The 21,786-nt window shown below is 44.6% G+C and overlaps 1 protein-coding gene across 1 annotated transcript in view; it reads left to right on the top strand.

Annotated features, from left to right (window-relative positions):
* PHF21B (PHD finger protein 21B) overlaps window positions 1-13,230 on the top strand; it is a 68,264-nt gene extending 55,034 nt beyond the window's left edge. The window contains exons 7-12 of the mRNA XM_075161909.1: window positions 461-515; window positions 4,098-4,120; window positions 5,512-5,670; window positions 6,706-6,781; window positions 7,740-7,843; window positions 10,950-13,230. Coding sequence (XP_075018010.1) covers window positions 461-515; window positions 4,098-4,120; window positions 5,512-5,670; window positions 6,706-6,781; window positions 7,740-7,843; window positions 10,950-11,174 — 642 coding nt within the window. The 3' untranslated portion in view covers window positions 11,175-13,230. The remainder of the gene's footprint in view (window positions 1-460; window positions 516-4,097; window positions 4,121-5,511; window positions 5,671-6,705; window positions 6,782-7,739; window positions 7,844-10,949) is intronic.
* The last annotated feature ends 8,556 nt before the right edge of the window (window positions 13,231-21,786 follow it).

Raw genomic sequence — 21,786 nt, 5'->3', positions numbered from 1 at the left:
GTGTCACAGGAGGTAGTGATGTTTTTCTGCAGGGAAGTCCATCACCATTTCTACGTACACAAATAAAGATGTTATCTCACAGCAACAATTTACTACACAGATTTTCCTTTATGGACATTGTTTATCTGCTAGGTTTGGAGCTACTGTTGCCTTGCTCTTACTGACCTCTGGAACATATCCTGAAACTCAGTCAGTAACATTTGCAATTTGTGTTTCTCTCTTGCTCATAAAATCTAATGCACGTCTAACTGCTCTATGAAGAACTTGTTAGAAAGATAAATAATACAGCTGTTTGTATGACAGACTCAGGGGTTAACAACGAAAACTCTAAGTCACAGAACTGGCTTCTGGATAGCTGGTTTTGTATGAGGGACGCTAATGGAGCTTGTTAATATGAAATGGTAAGAGACAACCAGAGCACTTTTCAATGACACTGTGGTTGGTTTCTTTTCCCTTGTAGCGGAAACGCCTTGCATCAAATTATTTGAATAACCCCTTGTTCCTTTCAACAAGAGGTAAGCATATTTTAAAATGAATATACCACTATTCTAATGACACGTTAAATATTTATTAGTAGGATTTCATATGAATTACTGCTAGGGTACCATAGGGCATTACTTTGTGTAAGGTCCCTGCACTTTTTAGTGTGCAGTGAAAATAGATGGTTTTCCTGCAAAAACAATGAAGGATAAGGCTAAAGGTCAAAACCGTGTAGAAATGGATCCAAAGTCTCTGCAATCAGTGGAAAATCCAATCTCTGGTATTACATGCACCATGCAGTGAGAGGACTGATTGAAGAAGGCAGTGTTCCCAACCCCAAGTGCTTAAAAATATATATTGAAAAATTGGGATTTAAAAAATAATTACTATTCTGGGCTTTTCATCTGCCTCTTTTTATCAGCTTTAAGAAACTGCTGTCCATCCTCAAAGGGCTAGAAATTTGCCATACCTTTTGCTTTAAAAACGACGGCTGAAAACCACACAATTTTTCTGACTCCAAGAACTGGAGCCATAAATTTAGATTTGATGGCCTTGAAGATGCCTTCCAATCTTGTATTTTTAAGAACTTCAAATGCTGAAAATTTCATGGTAAAAGCCTTGAGAATGAACCATTTGGGGATGATGATGATTAGCTCATGTGAAGAAGTCCATTCCAGGAAAAATGTGCAACATATAGAGAAGGCAAAGACTTGGGAGGTGGGAGATGAAACAAGGAGAACATTGAGTACAGTTTAATTCTTCAGATGAGGCCCATGTCGGATTTTAAGAGAGAAAGCGAGAAGCTTGAGTTCCATTTTAGAAGAGGAGAGAAAACCAGTAAAGAAATGTGATTATGTCCTTGCCCTCGTCTTGCCTTTAAAACTCAGACTCTACTGTGATGCATTAGAAATAAGGGAAGACAGGCCTTTTTCTAAGCCAAATATTATTTCAGTATTAGGAGCATTTACAGGGGTAATTTCAATTGAGACACAAAGTTTTGACAGTTTTTCAGTGTTTGCTTGATATCCCTGTCAAGTGTCATGTTCAGCACTTGAGATTCATCTTTCTGGCCCTGCCTTGAATTCCTGCGCCACAGGATCACCAACTGACATGCAGCGGTGCTTCTCTCTACCTTCAAAACTTCATGTGCTAGATGCAGGCAACTGGCCTACTTACCATATGCCTCTAATGCAGAGGGTCTCAGAGGACATGAGAGGTTATTACACGGTAAACAGCTATGATGACATGCCTCTTAGCAGGAGCCCATGCTCATGTGAGCCCCAGTGGAAAGAACATTATTCCTGGCTTAGTTTTATCTTCAAAATTAAAATTATAATTTATTATTGGTCTTATCATAGCACTTTTTTTTCCCATGTAAACACACGGGAAAAACAGGAGAGAATGGCAACGTTAGCAAGCCGTGCTGTTAGCCCCACAGTGGATTTTGTTTAAGTTAGGGTTTGATATCTCTGAATCTTCTTTCTGCCACGTTTCCCATTTTATTTGCAAGGAAGTAGGCAGAGTTCCAGTGATGCGGCTGTCTCAGAGCCGCTTGGAAATCAGCACTCTCTCTCCTTAATTGTGAATTCCTCTTCGAGTCCTGTATCTTTGGTTTTTCCAGCATCCAGAAGCTGTGCTGGGATTCTGCATATTCTGTCAATTTTAATCTGGACTTCTTCATAGCAAAACTCTCCACCTCTGTAGGGGTTTGTTAGCTACGTGCACCAGGCGCCATTGTGCTAAATACTGTGCAAGCTCTGAACTGAAGGCAGACGCTGTCCCAGACAGCTTGACTCCACGGTGATGTAGTTGTCCACCTTCAGTGCAGAGCTGCCCGCCCCTTCTCTTATAAAACGCTCATTTTAAAAAATTGTCTTCAGTTTAATTTTTCCGCAGCTAGAAGGCAGAAGTGGACGTATTTTAAAATGTTTAAAACTTTATAGTAAAAGTGAGCTGAAAAGAGAAATAAACAAACTAAAAAAATCCCTATGAAGTACAGGAAAAAACTGTCATTTCCAGAAATGCAGAAGAGAACAATTCTTGTAAATTTTCAGCAAAATGTCAATTAATCAGGATTCATTTATCTGAAAATGTCTTACCTGAAATGAGGTCACATCCCCTGACATGTATCATTTGCAGAAAAGATTCTTCAATTATCAAGCCCCTGTTTATCTAAATAACATTTATATCCCCTGAGTAATTGCAGTGTCATATCGCAGTGGATCTCTGTGTGTGTATTTGTGTATATGAAGTGACATCTACAGATTTTATAAGTCTGTGATAATTTATGGAACTCATTGCCAAAGGATGTTACCATTGTTGGAAAAAGTAGACAAATTTATGGAAGAAAAATCTATCTAAGGATGTTAAATATAAAAATGAAGATGCAAACTCCAGGTTGGGGAAGCCCATAAACTGCTAGCATCTGGAAGGATACTTCTGGAGTAGAAATATTTACTCTGTGCTTGCCCTGTTCTTGCACTCTGTGCATGAGTGGCAGCGCTGGATGCTGTTAGCAAAGAACTCCAGACCGTATAGCCTTTGGTCTAACTTAGGTGAAGCTGTTCCTTCATTCTTATGTTCCTCTTCTTACATGTGTGTGTGGTGTGAATGTGTCTGCATCTTCACATGTATGCGTACACCAGTGAATAAAACAAAGGTGTAACAGCAGGAAGCAACTCCCAGGTTGGTCCGTATATGAGAGGTCACACTGTGGCAGCTATATTCCTATTTGTGATCAGAGAAGGAGCTGAAGAAGGACAGGACAGAAATATCAGTTTAGTTGTCACCACTTTAGTCCAAAGAAAGATCTCTCCATCAGCTGTTTGTCACTGGGACAGCATGCACCAGCCTCTTACAAATTGCCAGCAAAAATTACAACCCACTGTGCGGTTTCCATAAAGCTGTTAAAATTTTCAGGCTTTTTATTTTTTGACCAAAGTGTGATGAATTTCACAAATATTTTTATGAAAGGTTTGGCCTGCTTTCCAGTGAGCTGTGATGGTTCTTGTTCTTATCAGGCTGTGAATGTAATCACTACAGACTCGGTTCATCAGAAGGTCAAAAAATCTTGGCGGTTTGGGTGGGAGTAGTTTGGTGATAAAGAGTTGATGATAACATGAAGGTCAGTTGCACAAGTAGCTGACCATTTTGGTCATGAATCAACTGAACGTTTAAACATGTGTTTAACGGTAAGTCAGTGGCACCACTTTCATACTCCAAGTTAAGCGCCTGCTTGAGTGCCTTGCTGGTTCATGGCCAGATTGTTCATCACCCAGCAGGCTGAAGTCCTTAAGAAAGACTTTTGGACTACTGACATGCAGAGAGGAGGTCCTCATGAAAATTTCTGAAAATTTGAAATGGAGTCTGTGCTTCTCATACTATGACTTTTAGCATCAGGTCTTCAGACACAGGATTCCTGCAATGTAAATTTTTAAATCTCAAATGCTAATTCCACTGCTTACTGTTGCATTCTTTCCTGCCCGCGTCAATTTTGGCAATGTCCTGATCTCCTGTGTCACAGCTTGACTAAAATTATTCCCGTAGCTGAGAACTAACATTCACTGCAGCGATGTATTTCCCACTAATCTGTTCTCTGTCCTTCTTTCATATGCTAGCAAATGAGGATCCATTCTGGAAGGTATGTGTAGCAAAATTTGTGTATTACCAGTGTCTTTCTCATCACCGTGTAATTCAGTGCTTGCTTCTGGTTATTGATTGTCTCTATCAAGGTACCAAATTGCAGTATTGTCTTTGCCTTTCATACTGATTGTGTGAAACATTTCCCACTTAACTAAGTCTTTGAGCCTCTAAGTTAGAATTTCAAAGAGATGAACTCTTGGGCTTTCATATGCAAGGCTTGAGATTAATCCTTTTGTAGAATCCATTGATTGAGAAATCGCTAGTCCAGATTTGTGGTTTTAATGAAAATTTTAAGAAAAATGAGTAACCATTCTAGTTTGTATAGATTAAATCTCTTTACATTGAGGTTAAAATTAAGACTTTTTGAGCAGGTAATTTCTAAAGCGTAATATTTTGGAGAGCGATTTTTTGACAAGACTGAGTTAGAATTCAAGTTATAAGCCTGACTAAAACTATCATGAAACATTATAATTAATATCCCTAAAAATGAAAATATGCTTTTGGAATTAACAAAGGTACAAAATTATTATTCTCCTTTGTGGAAAAGCACTATGAAAATTTAGGGTTTTTTATAATGATTCATGAGCCATGAGATTTTCAAAATCAGTATCTCCTTTATTAAAATGCACTTAATTATACAAAGAGTAATTAACATTGCCACCAGATTAGCATAGCAATTTACTACATGACATTGTAACTTTGTTGATGAGTCTTAGTTCATTTTATATATTGCTTCAGACAAAGTACTAATCAGTCTTGTTGGAGAAAGGTTGTCAGAGCAAGTCTGAACAGAGAACAGTTAGTGCCAGGGAGAATAGAGGGACAGAGGAGCCCTCTAGACGAGTTCACAAAAGAGGGTACATAGCAAAGTGGGGTACTCGAGTGTACTGTTCTCCTAGCTGCTCTTTGAGGCAATGGGCATAAAACGTGGAACTGTGCTTTTTCCCCAGAAACTTTTCCTTGCTTGCTTCCTTCTGCTTTGGACTTGAAGGACAAGTGAGCCACATATTGACTTTGACCCATCCTTCAGAATAGAGCCGTGCATGGTGATACATGTGTTGGAGTGACACATTGTCAAAAACAAGTGAAATAATTCCTACGTCACAAGCTGGCTAAATCAGTTGACTTCCTCCTGTGTTTGATTAGTTGGTTTTTATTTTTCTATCTGTTTCAATTTATGGAACTTGCTTCTGGCTCTTTGTTTCTTTGTATTTGTTGCTATCATACACTATTATTTCTGTCGTCTTCTACAGCGGGCAGGGTCCTTTTGACAATGAGATTTTATGTTTGGATGAGCCTGTCTGCTGCCATAGAGGCTTTGAATGCTGTATAGAGAGAAGTTCTCAATGGATTGACTTTACCCAAGCCATCCTTCCTCTTCTCTTGCAGAATGAGATCCACCACGATGAACACTGCACTGCTTGCAAGCGTGGCGTTAACTTGCAGCCCTGTGGCACATGTCCCAGAGCATATCACCTCAACTGCTTGGACCCCCCCCTCAAAACTGCCCCCAAGGGGGTTTGGGTCTGTCCAAAGTGCCAACAGAAGGTGAGCTACATGGAGCATAACACAGCAAGAAAAGAAAATGAGAGAAACCTCAAATTTGTGTACCACTAAACTAATCTAACTTATGGTCACAGCTTACAGGACCACATTAGCTAAAGTAATACTGAGAGGCTTTTAGTACAGTTTGCAGCATTTGTTTCTGGTATTTTCATCGTCCTAGAGTTAGAACATACACTGAGTGCCTTAGCTTCCCTGTAATCGCATCTGCTGAGATTTGTCCTTTTAAAATGTCTCTTCATTTCCTTTGCTTCCCTTCTTTACAGTAAAGCCACCAGCATGTAGGGTTGCCAGACAGGTAATATAAATCTTACAGATGAGGGAGACAGTGCCAGAAGGAGACACTGTTCACCAGTGGATCTGAAAGCTGTGAGGAGAACACTTCCCTTTCTTTAGATCATGTTTATTACACACAACTATTGATCATAGTCATGTCAGAAATGCTAATTTGTCTAGTTGCTGTGAATAATGCTGATTGCATGAACAGGAAAACAATTACTAAAACAGTACAGTGTCACTAAATTGTAAAGTGGAGGCTTAGATTTTGTGCCTTAGAGTTCTTTGTGTTTAGCATTGAGATCACTGTTATGTTCCCTTGAAAATGTCAGGGGGAAATTCTAGCATGCAGTTGCAGAGAGCAGAGCAGCCCAGGATTAGGTCTGCGCAGTCATGTTTTCATACGGACCAGCAACTTCTTTCATGCTGAGAAGACAACACTCCTGACGGTGTGGAATTCTGCTTGTCAGGGGCTGAAAAATGTCTTCCAGCCATGGTAACAACAAACAGAGGGTTTGTAACCCCCTTTTAGCACTGTTTGGCAGTGCTGTTTATAGTCACATGTAAAGGAGTAAGCCCCAATGGAGATTGCTACTCAAATCATGGTCTTGTTACTTTTCGGCTTGCGAATTCTGAGACAAGGACCCTAGAGCTGGTCCTGCAGAGCTGTGAGGCTGGAGGAGGAAACGCATTAATGTCTGTCTTTGTGGAGTCCTAACTTTTTATTGTTTCCTGGGCTTATAGGTGTTAAAGAAAGATGACAATGTGCCATGGACTGGAACTCTGGCTATTGTTCACTCCTATGTTACTCATAAAACAGGTAGGGATTAACACAGCTAATGACAAGGGATTCTCTGCTCATGACGGGCGATGCCATTTGAGTCCTTCATGGCACTAATATTAAAGTGGTGTTGTAATGCTATCAGGTATCATGACATTATTAAGCAAAGGACCACAAGGGCCTGTGGCTGGGAACAGCAGGTCACTTTCTCTTCCCTTCCCCTCGGTCTGCTCCTCGGTCTTCTCTCTTTAAGGAAGCTGAGATTGATCTCTCAGGAACTTCACTCCGTGGAGGAGGCTATCATCAAAGTGGTGCCTTCCTGAGAACAGGGCTGAAAACAGGCTTTTGAGGCAGAATCGTATCAGCCTGGGAGGCAGAGAGACACAGTCAGGCTAGGCAGAGCCATGTAATTGAATATGTAGCACGATGCCAGACTAGTGTTTCAGATACTACGGTAATATCAGCTCCTAATTGTTTCCGTAGTATGTGGTATTGCAGTCATTATTATCAGATGTCATATGATATCTGTGCATTGACTATTACTCTTCTTTAGTTCCCTGTTGCACTCTTACAATGGGCTGTTTGGGGCATTAGATCATATTTGTAAGGAGCTTTGCAGAGGTCTGGCACTGTTATGATTTTTGCTTTTCAGTCAGGGTCACTGAACTATTGCCATTCCAGGTGGCTGACCTGTTTTTAAATACCATTCACCTCCTTCTTGGAGACCTCCAGGACCACGAGTGGTCCAAGGATTTATTTTAATTCATCTCAAAGGTGCGTTATAGCTTTTGGGTTGTCCTGTGTTCTAGCTGTTGACGTAGACATCGGCATGCAAGAAGAAACTCCAGATTTATTTGGCTGCACCTGCTGACAAAAGGCTAACGAGACCTGAAACTCACCATTCAAAATACATGCTTCTGCTTTCTGTTGTCAAGCACACAGTTTTGCCCTCTGTCCTTTTCTTAACTTCTGCATCCTTAATCTTATTGTTCCGCAGTCAAAGAAGAAGAGAAGCGAAAGTTATTAAAGAGAAGCAGTGAGCTGAAGAGTGAGCATAGACAGTTAGAAGAAAAAGATCGACTTCTCAACAATGCAGTGAAGGTAGGACACCTGACTGGGGACACAGAGTCTCCTGCAGAGATGCTTATAAAGAATTTATGCTTGAAAACCTGATATTTTGTGGCTAGAAAATGATTTATGCTCCCAAGCTATGGATGTTCAAATATGAGTGTGTTTCTCTCCAAGGAAAAACATGTGGATTTTCTTTATGCACAAAAGCAAGCTGCTTTGGCAGACTGAGGAGGAGAAATCACCAGTGACTGAATTCCTGTTGCATGCAAACCCCCCCCAACATAGCTGTGCCTGCCTTCCTTATAGTGCCATACACAGCTTTCATCTGTCCAGTGACTTTAAGGCACTTCCATTCTCTAGGTGAAAAATTTAGTCACAAGCGTGTTCTCCAGTGGTAGCTGCTTGTCCATTAGCTCAAAACTCTTGAGATTAGGTAGAAATAACCATCTTTCTTTGTCTTAGAGGCTGAATCTTGTAATCTCCTCATGACTAGATTCACAATCCTTTTCGCTGTGAACTTGTTTCAAAGCTACCCGTTGGCTGGAGAAGTCACCCACACATACTGTGCTATGAGGACCAGTCTCTGGCAGTAATGAGTGGGCTGAGTTCAAAGCCATAATTCCTATCCTTCATGGGTGGAGGAACTTATTTGGGGCTAAATCACCTCAGGCCCGTTCTTAAGGGGTAGCTGGCATGGCAGTCTCAATAAATATTTGAAAGTTCCTTACCCTGGAAAAATCAAAGTGGCAGTTGCAGGAGTAACTGGTCACTAGTTGTTTTACCACTACAGTTATTCAAAGGGGGCATGTTAAAATATTTATCACATTTAAAATAGAGTGAAAGGAAAAGCAATAACTTATTAAAAGACATCACCATGGGGAACATGCCCTGTAAGTGTGTATAGCCACCATCAGCACTAATGGAAACGCATATATGTATGAAGAAGTGACTCTGGGGTACAGAATATCTTCAGTAGGTAGGAGAGTGCAGTGGGATGAGATGTTCGGAAAAAGAAAAGCATTTGGGGGTGCAGTCAGCTATCAGGTGTATGACAGGGCTGTCAAAATCAGCAAGATTTCTACCTAAGCAGAATCAGGTTCTTTCAGTGGGCAACACTGTCTTATTTAAATGGTAATATCAGCTGATGTTTATATTTATTGGAGATATGTCCACTCGAAAGGAGAAAAGCAATTGAAAGTGTTCCAGCACAGAGCAATTTCATTTCTGACATTTGCCTTAACAGAGATTTACATTAAAGAGAAAACTCTCATACACACCACAGGTGGAATGGTATTATTTGGAAAAACAGAATGTGATTTATCCTTCACCTGAGATTTCACCTGCCTAAACCAACCTCTGACCAGCTCCACGCAGTTGCTTTTCAAACAACTTGACTTTCAAGTAACCATTTCCCCCTTCCCCAGGACTGGAGACCACCCCCCTACCCCAGGTAGTCTAGACCACAGCCAAAGAGGAGCAAGCTGCAGACAAGTAACCAGTTTTGCCAGACCCCTGGGCCCACTGGGAGAAAGAAAACAGGAGGTTTCAGATATTAGAGAGGCCACCGTCCCCTTCCGTCTAGCAGACAGGCTCAGGGTTTTGGTCTCTCGCATAGTCCCTCTCAGGCCAGTTGATAGCGTAAAGGATGGGATGTAGCTGCAGCAGTACGGGGCTGGGGAGGGAAAGGAGAATTACCGATTCTTCCTTATCTCCTGTTGGAGAAGAGGAGGTATTTAAAAAGATGTAGATGTGGCACTTAGGGACATGATTTAGTGGTGGACTCGGCAGTGTTAGGTTTACAGTTGGACTCGATGATCTTAAAGGTCTTTTCCAACCTAAATAATTCTATGATTCTATGATTCTAAGAAGATTTGGGATGCCTTCGTTTGACTTCTGCTGTCATACTCATTTTCATGTAGGTTTGTATGAAACGTTTCAAGAAACTGTATCAGAAATAGTGTGGCCAGCAGGAGCAGGGAGGTGATTGTGCCCCTGTACTCGGCACTGGTGAGGCTGCACCTCGAATACTGTGTTCAGTTTTGGGCCCCTCACTACAAGAAGGACATTGAGGTGCTGGAGCGTGTCCAGAGAAGGGCAACGAAGCTGGTGAAGGGCCTGGAGCACAAGTCTTATGAGGAGCGGCTGAGGGAACTGGGGTTGTTTAGCCTGGAGAAGAGGAGGCTGAGGGGAGACCTCATCGCGCTCTACAACTACCTGAAAGGAGGTTGTAGCGAGGTGGGTGTTGGTCTCTTCTCCCAAGTAACTAGCGATAGGACGAAAGGAAATGGCCTCAAGTTGCGCCAGGGGAGGTTTAGATTGGACATTAGGAAAAATTTCTTTACTGCAAGAGCGGTCAGGCCTTGGAACAGGCTGCCCAGGGAAGTGGTTGAGTCACCATCCCTGGAAGTATTTACAAGACGTGTTTTAAAGTATTTAAAAGAGGCACTTAGGGACATGATTTAGTAGGCATGGTGGTGTTGGGCTGACGATTGGACTGGATGATCTTAGAGGTCTTTTCCAACCTTAATGATTTTACTCTAAGTGATTGTGGGGTGCAGTTTGGCCACCCCATAGGGAAAAGACTTTGTTGTGACTGCTGTGGTATAACAGGAGTGTCTTAGATCAGGTTTTCTGCCAGAAAGGTGTTGACATCATGTTTAGAGAGATCAACTTATCTTCATAGTAGTGACTCCCTAAAATTTGTGGCACGTACAAAATGCATCACGGTGAGGTTTATCCCTCAAGCGTTTATCAATGCCGTTTGGTAAGATTTAGAGACCTCACTGGTGGCTTCGGTACTTTCCATTAATACAGCTATTACAATCCTGTGCCAGTAATTTCTTTGGAGCGCAGAAGGCACTTCTGCCAGGCTGTCTACAGGATGAGGTCAGAAACATCCTCTGAATGCATTTGGACTGGGACAAATATTGTTACCGTAGACAGCTGCTGCAGCGTATGCGGCGGTGGTGATTACTCCATTTGTTAACCTGTGGTTTTGCTATCCCCAAAGGAGAATATACTTCATTTGAGCAGGACGTGCGCTCAGGACACAAAAGGATGTTTGGAGAGATGTCTGACAGCAATTTGAATGTATTCTCAGTCTTTCCTTCTCTCTCCCCTTCTCTTCATTTGACAGAAATGCTTAGAGCTAAAAACCAGCCTGTTGGCCCAGCAGAAAGGAACTCAGTCTTCACTGGAACGTCTCAAAACCCTCATTAGACTGATACAAAACGAGCAGATGATTCAGGTTACCATGACGACCACCACCACCTCCTCCCTGCTAACTGTCCCCTGGATCAAACCCTCCTCTGCCTCTGCTGCCATGCACAAAGCCTTGCAGCAATCACAGGGTAACAACTGACAGAGCCGGCTGCGAGAGAGCGAAGGAAGGGGGGGAAAAACTTTATACACATGCGCAGAGGAGAGATTAAACTGAAACAAAGGAGAGAAGGAACAATCTCAGTTTTGATACGCGTAGAAACTTGCAAACCAATCAGTCCAGTTTGTAGGTCACTGTGGCAGCAGGTTCCCACGGAGCGGGTTGTGCTGCGGTTTTGTATTTGCCGAGACCTTCAGTGCTTATGAGATTTTTTTTGTTATGTTGGCCTTAATGTATTTATGACTAAGGATGAAGAGGAAAAGTATGGCCGATAGGAAGCGGGATATCCTTTTGTGGGGGCAGACAGGTTTCCAGTTCTGCTTTAAGGGGAAAATTTTCAATGCAAAGAGTTAGTGAGCTAGTAGAGAAGTAGTTGGGCTGAAAGCTATTGGTGGGAGGGAAATCGGTGCGATAACCAGAAACTGAACTACTTAGGACTCGACATGGATTCTTATCAGAGGAACAAAGTTGGCCCCGTTGATTCAGGTGACCTGGAGATGGGGCCGTTTTGACCAGAACGGCGTCACGGACACTCACAGAGCCTTCGAAACAAAAGATCGGTTTTTTGCAGTATTATTAGAGTTGAGAATTGCAGATATTTAAATAAAGAAACTGTATGAAGTTAGCGTTTCTAGTAAAATATTGAAGTATTTTCATGCTGATGCTTCTGTATATGCGTTCCGAAGTATTTAAAAAAGTATGACTGTAAAACTCCTTACTTTTTTGCAGGTCCTTTTTACTTATTTTGCTATCGGTGTATTTTTCTCATGGAGTTTTTGTGCAAGGTTTAGCATAAACCATAATAGTGGATATCTTTGGCAGGTTGGGTTTCATTTTTTAAGGAGATTATTTTGGGGGGCTTCATTTTGTTAATTTTGGAATTTTTTTTTAAAGAAAAAAAGCAAATAAATATTCTGTTTTTTCTTTCTTGCCAGTACAGATAATATGCCAAAAAGATAACTTTACATTTTTGTACTGCATTTTTATTGTTAAAAATATGTAACGTGTTTTTTTTTGTTATTATTATTATTTTTTTTCTTTTTTGCTTGCAGAAATATCTGCTGAAATGGTACAGGAGAAAAAACAACTGCCTCAAGGAGTTGTTTCTCATACTGGCTAATATCAAGAGTTCTGGGGGAGGGAGAGGCCGTGGAAACTTTTAGGGGTTTGTTGGGGTTTTTTTTTGAAACTTGGTTCCTTTTTAAGATTTTGTTGCATTTTAGCACGTTTGGGAAGTGGTGTTTAGCATTAGCCTGAGAAAATCCCAGTGCGCCTGCTTGTTTCACTAGCTAGTCTTCCTGATACTGCAAGGGTCCGCCTGGCCCCCCGTTAGGCCACAGGCCCCCCGTCACCCTGCGGCCTGCCCGGGAAGGTAGTGATGGGCACCCCGGTTTTTCTCAACGTCTCACACACACCAGATGCCATCGTCTCTGTCGTTTATGAGTTCTCCGTCAATTAGCACAACAGGTACTTAAGGAAAGCAAGAAGCCACCAGAGCACGACTCAAGGCTAGTCTCTCACATCAGCATATCACATGGTGCCGAATACCTTTTTTTTTAAACAAAAAAACCCATGAGGGACTGGCTTTTACCATCGCCCATCACTAGGCAGCACATGGTCCCTTCAACCATTTTCACAACTCCGGGAGAAACTGTGCAGTACTATACAAATCTATTTTAATACACAACACTCGGTTGAACAAGATTTTTATATTCTTTTATTGATGAACAAAGTGAACTAAGTAAAACACAATTGTTATACATTGGTTATTGTATGCCAATTATGCATTCTAACGTGGCTTGCAATGTAAATGTTTTCAGGTTTAATGATTTTTTTTCCTTCTCAGACAAATAAAAAAAAGGAAAAGCGTGGAAGGTTGAATATGTGAAGAATTTCTGAAGAAGTGTCTTGGACTGTTAAAAGTAGTTATTTTGAAAAGGGGACTGTCCAGTGGATAGTGTGCATAGAAAAAAAAAGTGTTTGTCTTAAATATGCCAATGTAGTTTTACTTCTTTATGATGCATTAAACTTGATTGACAATTTAATGGCGTTGTCGTCGTCGTGATATCCGCCGCTGAGGGGACGCAGCGCGGCCTGCCCAGGGCCCGCTGCTGTGGCCCCTTCCCAGGCCAGACTCTGGCTGAGGGGGGAGGTGACTGGTGCCCATTTCTCCACCACCCTCTTCAACTTTCAGATTATTTAAACAATGCCAGAATGACGACAATGCTTTCTGCTTGCCTTCTTCCAGGAAGATGGCCTCTTCCTTGAGGCCATCTTGTCCACTCCCTTTCTTGGCTTCCCACCTCTTGGAATAATTTCCCGTCCCACCCTTGCCCGCACCTGTACGCAGAGATGTTGGCGGTACCTCAGATCTCTCCCTTTTCCTCTTGCATCTCTCGTGGGTTGCGTTTTTAAAGTTTTCACCAGGATTTAAACACTGCAGTGGGCTTGGCCCAAATCGAGATGAATTGAGTCCGCTTGGGAGCAAGCCTAGCGTTCCGAGATGGAGGAAAGGTCACCACAGGGTACCTGGTTGCCGCACGTCAGCCAGGCTGTCTGCGCGTGCTCCTTACATCCTCTCTGCACGTTGCAGGCAGCGCGGGCTTTGCTTATGGCGGGTCACTGGAAAGAGACTGGCTGCAGACCGAGGACACGCAGTTGCCTGCAGCAGATCTGCTGGCAGACCCATGGGCTTGGGTTTCAGACCCATGCTTTCAGATGCCCTTCAAAAGTCTGGTGGGCCCATTTTATTAAGTTGTTTATAATTCACTGTGTGAGTCTAGTAATTAAAGAATGAGGGATAGGTCCCTCGCAGGAGTTGTCTGGTTTCTGGTCAGTGGAAGGGACAGAACTTCCCAGTAAAACGATCCAAATGAAAGCAAGACAACGTTACAGCTGCATAAAACATACCACAGTAGCTAATGCTTATGCAGAGCAGAAGCAGAGTTGGGTTTTTTTTTTGCCAGGGGTAGTGGGAAAGGGTATTTTTTGTTTGGTTGGGGGAAGGGGGGTTGCCTTGTCTTCGCTTCCTGGCAGCGTCACCATTTAATTTCGGGCTGCAGTTAGCAGGGGGAGCTCAGCACCGTGTCCTTGCCTCCCCTGCAGCTAGGCCGCCCCCTCCTCCCTCCTGGCCTTTGCTACGGGAAAGGCACCCTGATTTCTCCTAACATCGCTTCCAATTTTAGAAGACACCTCTCCCCCAAACCAGCAAACCCAGAGATCGTATGTAATCATCATCGTCGCCATCCTTCTGCCACCACCCTAACCTATAAACTCAGCGCTGTGCTAACAGACAGGAGCCAATTACAGAGCTCTGCGTGTTGCCTCAATAATTAATGTGGTTGCAAAGAAGTGTAGGCTTACGCTAGCCTTTAATCTTCGATAGTAATTTAAATTAAGGTTTTGGTGGAGATTTGTAGGAGCCAGAGTAGTCTCTGTGTTCCTTGCTGCGGCACCGGGCATTGTCTTTGAAAAGAATCGGGAGCCGCGGGGTTCCCAGCCTCCCCTCCCAAGCGAAAGTTATTTTTACAGCTATGCCAGACTTCACAGCTTCAGAGCTCTTTATTTTAACATGACAGACTGTTTTCTGTGCATAGGACCTTTTCACATGCCATTAGTTATCTCGCAGCGGAGCTGCTCTGCAAATAGCCATTCGAATGAAACGTTGTCTCCAAACCTGTCAGTTTTATATTTGCACCTCTTCAAATGTAATTTCGCCTACGCTTCCTTCTCTCACTGTCTCCCCTTCCTCAGAAATGAGAGGAAAAGGAACTCTTCTGTCTGTTGGGAAGTAACACAGAGTGATGCCAGCCCTTCCCAGCGAGCAGAATGAGGAACACTGGCATGGCTTGTTTGTGTCAGGATCTCAGATGTTTTGGGGCTTCATACTCTTAGAAGGAGAAGCCACAATAGATCCACTAAGCCTGAAAGGCTCAAAAATCAGGAAGCAAAGTCAAGACCCCTCAATTTTTTTTACATTTAGTTCATGATCACCGGCAGGAATTTTTGCGTGGTGGATTTAATGGTAGCGTCAGTCCAGCTAGCGGCTTCTCTTGTGGTAGGCCTCTATGTAAGGATGACAGCACAAACTCTACAGCAGCTATATTAGGAATGTATTCTACATGCCAACTTACCCATCGCATGCTGGTTTCTTAGCAGTTGATGGCCTATTAGGAATACTTAAACTTTTAGAAGAGTGCGTTATAAACTGATGTGTACTTTTTGTTCTGTGTTCTGCAGGTCCTCTATAGTTGAAAAGAGAGACATTACACTGAAATGAGTGGCAACAGCCACATCAGATAAAACTCCACTCGCTTTAATCAGGTTTTGCCAACTGCAGCTTATATTGTTTAGAAAATGAAGTCTGGCTTCTGAGATCAATCACTAGCGACTGACTGGTGCAAACAGAAAATGCCAGACTCTGCTTCTGTAAGCCACTTTTAAGTTCGCCATGGTGAATATCATTAAAGCAAAAGGTTTTTCCTCCTCCCTTAAAAAAGCAAACAAAAAATTAAATTGTCATGATAGAAAAAATACTACAAAGCATACACAGGCATATAGAGATTCTAGCCAGGGAGAAGAAGAAAAAATAAAAAAGATGCCACTGCTCTTTGAAGTTGTTGTTTGCATTTGTACTGGCGGATTGCAGATTACTTCTGTGCTGTTTAAATGCAGCAGAAATGCTACACCCCAACCTTTGATTATCAGCCTTGCTTATTAAGCAGTTACCACAGAAATTTTAATTCACTTTTGCATTTCATCTTTGGGCTTGAGCTGCAGCAATAAATAGCCTTTCCCCTCAATATTCATACTGGAAATATAGCTGACCAGTTGCTGTTGACAAAGCAATCTTCCAGTTGCTGAGATGTAAACTTCGCCGCAAACATCTCGGTGCTTGTGCTTTGTCCGTTCCGCGTGGGAACGGTGCTATTTCGTTGATCATGTGTACTCCTGCCCCCCGCTACGGTTGTGGCTAGACCGCAGAGCAAAAGTGCTCCTGTGATTGCGGCTCTCCATCGCCTGCCGGGGAGGTGGGCCGGCCCGGCGAGCGGGTGGTCTGGCTCACTCATTGCACTCTTGAACTCCCGCACGCTTACCTCCCTCTCAGGAAGCCGAAGGGAAATGTAAGGAGAGCCCAGGGTGCCACGCGAGAATCATGGCTAAGGCATTGCTCTGAAAATCAGAGTGATGCTAAGTTCATTATTCTCCATTTGAGGAGGCTTGAAACAATAATTTCATGAGTGAGCCCAGTATCCCTTTAAAAATTACACCTCCCCCTCCCACAGACACACTCCTCATTTTCTGAAGTGTGGAGGTTTGCTGCAACAGCACAAGGCAGAACGAGACACGCGCGGCCCCAGGCAGGGACTTTGTGTCCCTGCACATAGGTAAGCAAAGCTCCAAGCCTGTGACCGACAGGCGCTGGGCAGCACCAGCAGCGAGCCCTCCTCCCTTGGTAGCCAAGCACGGGCAACCTCTAAAATACCAGAGAAATTAAGAGGTCTTTAAAAAAACCCAAACCCCTCTCTCTCTGTCATCCAGGGCATCTCTCTGTTCTGCTGCCAATGTGCTCTACGTTATTGAAACCCAGGGTTGTGGTTTAGGCTGTAGCTGCTGAAAAAGAAATGGTCGTACTGTTGTCAGACGTGGACATGAGCAACCTTCACCCTGATGGGCTTTCGTGTCCCTTCACAGCAGCACTTCCCAGTTGTCTTCACCTGCTTCTTGGGGCCACTTCTGCTTTGTTTGGCCATGGAAATATTATTGTTTTGTCTTAGTTAAAAACCCAAGGAGAATTAAGAAGGGGTGGCATTAGAAATAAGTGCACGGAGCAGCAAATTGAGAAGAACAAAATTCTGGTGTGGATATTATGTTATTGTTTAAAGTGCACTTGCATAAGTCAAAAATTTTCTAATGGTTTGAAATTGCATCATAAAAAAAATACTGTGTTGAGCCACTGACTATGCATGTGTTACATTCTTCTTTCTTCCTCGATTACTTCACGACTGTGAAAAATAAACCAAGTCCCACCCACATAGTTCACTTCATCTGGGGGTGCCACCTGGATCATCGCAGCGTTATTCCTGGGTCCCATTCTTAGACCGTGGAGGAGGTCGATGGTGCATCATTTCTACCTGCAAACTTGCCGGGGCAAACTAAGTACTCAGCTTCTCCGTGGCTTGGGAGGTTCCTTGCCATGAGACTGATGATGGGCCACAGCCGGTGCAGCACGTCCCTGTTGCCAGCTGAAGGCTGGACTCCATGTCTGTGCTGGGCAGTGGCTGCAGAAGAGAGCGCTGCATTAGGGAACATCAGCATGAGTCTTACCAGCTCTGGAGCTAATCCCTGTGCTGTTGCCACCTGATGCTGTTAAGCACTTTTAAGCCATACCCAGTGAGAGCTTTTGCTTACATCGCTTTGTTTGTACTTTACCTATGATGGCTCCTCTGTTTTATCCGGCTTCTCTTAAGCTCATGGCTAGACAAGGGGACATTTAATGGCTCCCCAGCTGATGGTTTGAATACACCTTGGAAGAGCTCCCAACAGGTTTAAGTGTCTACTTTCTTAGTTTGTTTTTTTTTTAAAGCTCTGCCTTGCACATGGCTTTGAATGCTACCCAGGACCTCAGTGTAATGCTGACCTTGAGAACTTTTTCTAGAAAGGACTATAGTCACCACAGGGGTCCCCAGGGGTTCCCCAGTTTATTTGCCCAGCCAATCCCATTCCTACAAACCAACATCCCCATTATGCTTTGAAAGAATAAAATTTATTTTCTGTCAATGAAGCCCAAGTGTCGAGCTGGGAGGGGAAGAGAGAGCCCGTCACGTCCCTTCTTCTTCACAGACATTGACAGAAGCAGCAGTAGCTCCATCACCATCACCTGCGGAGATGGTTTGCCCAGATACAGACATGACCAAGCCCATTGGCCGTATCCAGTGGAAATGCTCATTCTTCCGACCCTGCTCAGCTCTGGGAGGCTCCAGCCTGATGGAAATGGCTGATTCCAAGGACTTTTCACACAACATATTTCTACATGGTTTATTTTGTCTTCCCAGTGAAATTTGTCTCAAGGTCTCCAAGCGGCTGGGGAAGAGCTGGGACCGCACTGGGCACCGCTGCCCCAGTTGCCCTTCCCCTCTCCCTCTGCTGAGGGGCTCCAGGGGCCTCATCCAGCCGGCATCAGCAGGAGGAGAGAGACAAAACCAGCAGAGCGCAGGTTGCACGAATTCGCCTGGGCTGGGATTTGATTTGATGTCAGCCATCTGGTGGCTGCACGCTGTGCAGTGTTGAAATGGGGCTAGAAAAAGCTGGGGTAGCAACACTGGTTTGATGTGATTTTTTTCCAAAGCAAAACCAGCCACTGTCACGGTCAAATATGACGTATTCAAAGGAAGGGAGAGACCCCTCTAGTGCACGGCCACCTCCTGCTTCCTCCTACTGTTCCTCGAGTCAGTTGGGTTGGAAGAGGGTGAGCGAGAGCAGGATTTGGCCCTTAGGCAAAAGGAAATTTGCTTTATCAATCCCTCATGACTAGCATTAACTCCTGTACAGGGAGTCAGGGCTGTTGCTTCCAGCAAACACTTGCAGTCTCTCTCTATCTCCTCCTCTGTCCCCCCTTTATTGAAAAGCCTGGAGTTGGCCCAGGGAACGAGGGATTTCTGGGTTCAGACACGGCGCGAGGGGTGTTGATCTTTAAGTCAGGCTGGAGCATAAACTTCAGGGGTGAAGGTCCCCTTTCAAGAAATGGCAACCAGGGGAAGAAATCAGCAGGTGTCAGCATGGTGGGATGGGGGGTGAAAGCAGGGGCTAAGGGAATCAGCAGAAAATTAAATAAAATTGTGATGGTCTGTGGATGCTAACCCTCCTGGCTTTGGGCAGGCTCCAATTTTGTAAAGAGCTGTCTCCGGGCAGTCCCTCTACTCCACACAGTCTGTGCAAGGCAGATGCATCTGAAATGCTTTAGACTGTCAGGCTCTTAGGAATATCTGTTTGATAGCTCAGGATGCCTTCCCCACTGCTCACTTTTTTAATAGCTGAAGGACTATTAAGCCAAGTCTTTCGTTTTTATTTTTGGGTTACCTAAGAATAAAAAGTGTTTAATTAGCCACAAAACAAGCGTCATCTACAAACCCAGAGCATGAAGCGCTCTTTGAAGGCCACCAGCATTTGGAAAGGTGGGATTAGTAGGTGTAAAAACAGTGATGCATCAACCTGGTCTCTCTGTAAAAATGCCTGCCCCTGGCCAGTGTCCGGCACCACAAGGTGAAGCATGTTTTGCATCCGTGCTTTGGACAGAAGTAGGGACAGAAACAGACACACACACGCACAAGGAGCAGCCCCCGAGCAGGATGGTCACCTCCATCTTTGAGCTTTTGCTTGGGATGGGTTTAACACCTCATGGGAAGGGGGAAAAGTGCCTCAGTCTCTGGGTGCTCTCTCCTCCTCTCTGGCTCATGTTCCCAAAGCAGCTTTTCCACATAAACAGCTCAAAGCCACTTGGTGAGATTCCTGCTGGGTTGTGCTGGATGGGGAATGAAAGATCGTGGTGAGGATTCTCATGGTGGAACGGGAACAACGCTTGTCAAATGCTCTGGTGGGGTACGATGGCTGCTGGCAGCTCTCTGGCTGCTCCCTGCAGATTCACTGATGCAAATTGTGCTTTCTTATTTCACCCATGGCCAAGATACATGGCAGTGCCCCTCATCCTGCTAAGCGAAGGCAAAAGGGTAGTGGTTTGGAACCATGTCCCATCTGTAAAGCATGGGTTGGGGTGTCAAAACAAAGTAAGGATTAACAGGCTGTGCAAATGGCGTTTCCTTTGATGGGGGATCTGCCTGCACCGGGGGATCTGTCTGCTCCAGGGAATCCATCTGCTCTGGGGGATCTGCCTTTGCTCTACAGGGCTCATCCCGTCCATGCAGATGAGCGAGAAGCCTCCGCCTCGAACTCTGCCTGATGAGTGGCTGGCCATCCTTGCCAATCTGCCCATGCTCCACCAAGACACAGGGGGAACCGGCCAATGGACCTGCTGGGGCTGAGAGCTCAGCGGCAGCAGCCTCTCTCCTCTCCCAGTAGCGTTCCCCCTGCCCGTCCTGAGTAGGGACCAAAACCAATCCAACTCTGAACTTGAAGGCTTTCACACCACAAAGCCAGCAGAGAACACCATCACTGGGACTTCTCTCGATGCCTATTACCTCATTCAAGCAGATTCACTTCCCACCCCACCTCCGCCTCATGCACCTTTGCAGCGCTCAAGCTCAGCTTTCTGTAGGGAAGCAAAAGCCGCATTAAGAAAACCAAGTCCGGCCCCTGGGCATGTGCCATTAGCCATGCACAAGTTGATTGCCCTTCAAAGCTCCTCACAAAATGACTCCATCAGCACTGGAACTGGAGTCAGAGTTTTCCTTCCATGCACCAAGCTAATCCTTGTCTCTCAAAGTCGGTTGTTCTCTTTTATTTCGCTTCCGGGTACCAGAAAATCGTCCTTAGGAAAACCCCACCAACTCCAAACACAAGCCACACTCCACAGAAGGTTCAAAGTCTTTCACCATCCTCGGGCAACACACTAAATCCTGTTACTGCTCTGGCAAGCAGAAGCAGTGGAACAGGAGAGCAGGGGGGAAGATGCTCTTGAAAGCGGAACCTCTGGGGACGGGGAGAAATGGCAGCATCAGATCCTACGAGAAACAGAGCCTACAGGACTCCCCTTGTTTCTAATCCATCTTAAAAACATCTCTGAGTTTTTTCTTTGGATACCTCGGTTTCTTTCCAATTCAACACTGAGCAGCTACAGACTTGGAGGACTAATCCATTGGAAAGACGATACTCTACCTGTTGTTTCCTTCCAACGCTGAAAAGCATAGGCTGCTTTCCCGAAAGCAGAAACAGTATGAACAAACCGGCATTCTCTGAAGGTTGCACCCTTATACCCGCCCGTTACCAACCAACACTGACTATGACTGGCAATCATCTAGTTTCACCACCAAAAAACAAAGCGACACACAAGTGGTAGGTAGACTTGCCTTTTACTTTCAAAAAACACAACCGAGGGGAGTCTTAAAAGTCTTGCTTTGAACATGACAGTGACAGAACTACCAGGTTTTTTAAAGGTGAAATTACAAACTTTAGAGAACTAGACAAACACAAGTCAAAACACAGTAAGAATTAACAGGCTGTGCAAACGGCGTTTCCTTCGACGGGGGATCTGCCTGCGCCGGGGGATTTGTCTGCTCCGGGGAATCCGCCTGCGCTGGGGGATCCGCCTGCGCTGGGGGATCCGCCTTTGCTCCACAGAGTTTGTTCCATCCATGCAGATGAGCCAGGAGCCTCTTCCTCCTCCAACTCTGCCTGACGGGTGGCCGGCCATCCTTGCCAATCTGCCCATGCTCCACCAAGACACACGGGGAACCGGTCGAAGGACCCGCTGGGGCTGAGAGCTCGGCAGCGGCAGCCTCTCTCCTCTCCCTCTCGCGCTCCTCCTGCCAGGCCCTGGTGGGGAGCTGGAACGAGACTTGCTCAGGGCGGCTGTTCCTCTGCCCTTCCCTACGCAGCAAGGCTACCAAGGCCACTCGGAGACGCAGCCGCCGCGCTGGCG

Source organism: Calonectris borealis, chromosome 1, assembly GCF_964195595.1.
Source record: "Calonectris borealis chromosome 1, bCalBor7.hap1.2, whole genome shotgun sequence".
NCBI lineage: Eukaryota > Metazoa > Chordata > Aves > Procellariiformes > Procellariidae > Calonectris > Calonectris borealis.
This window is presented reverse-complemented; position numbering and strand designations above follow the sequence as displayed.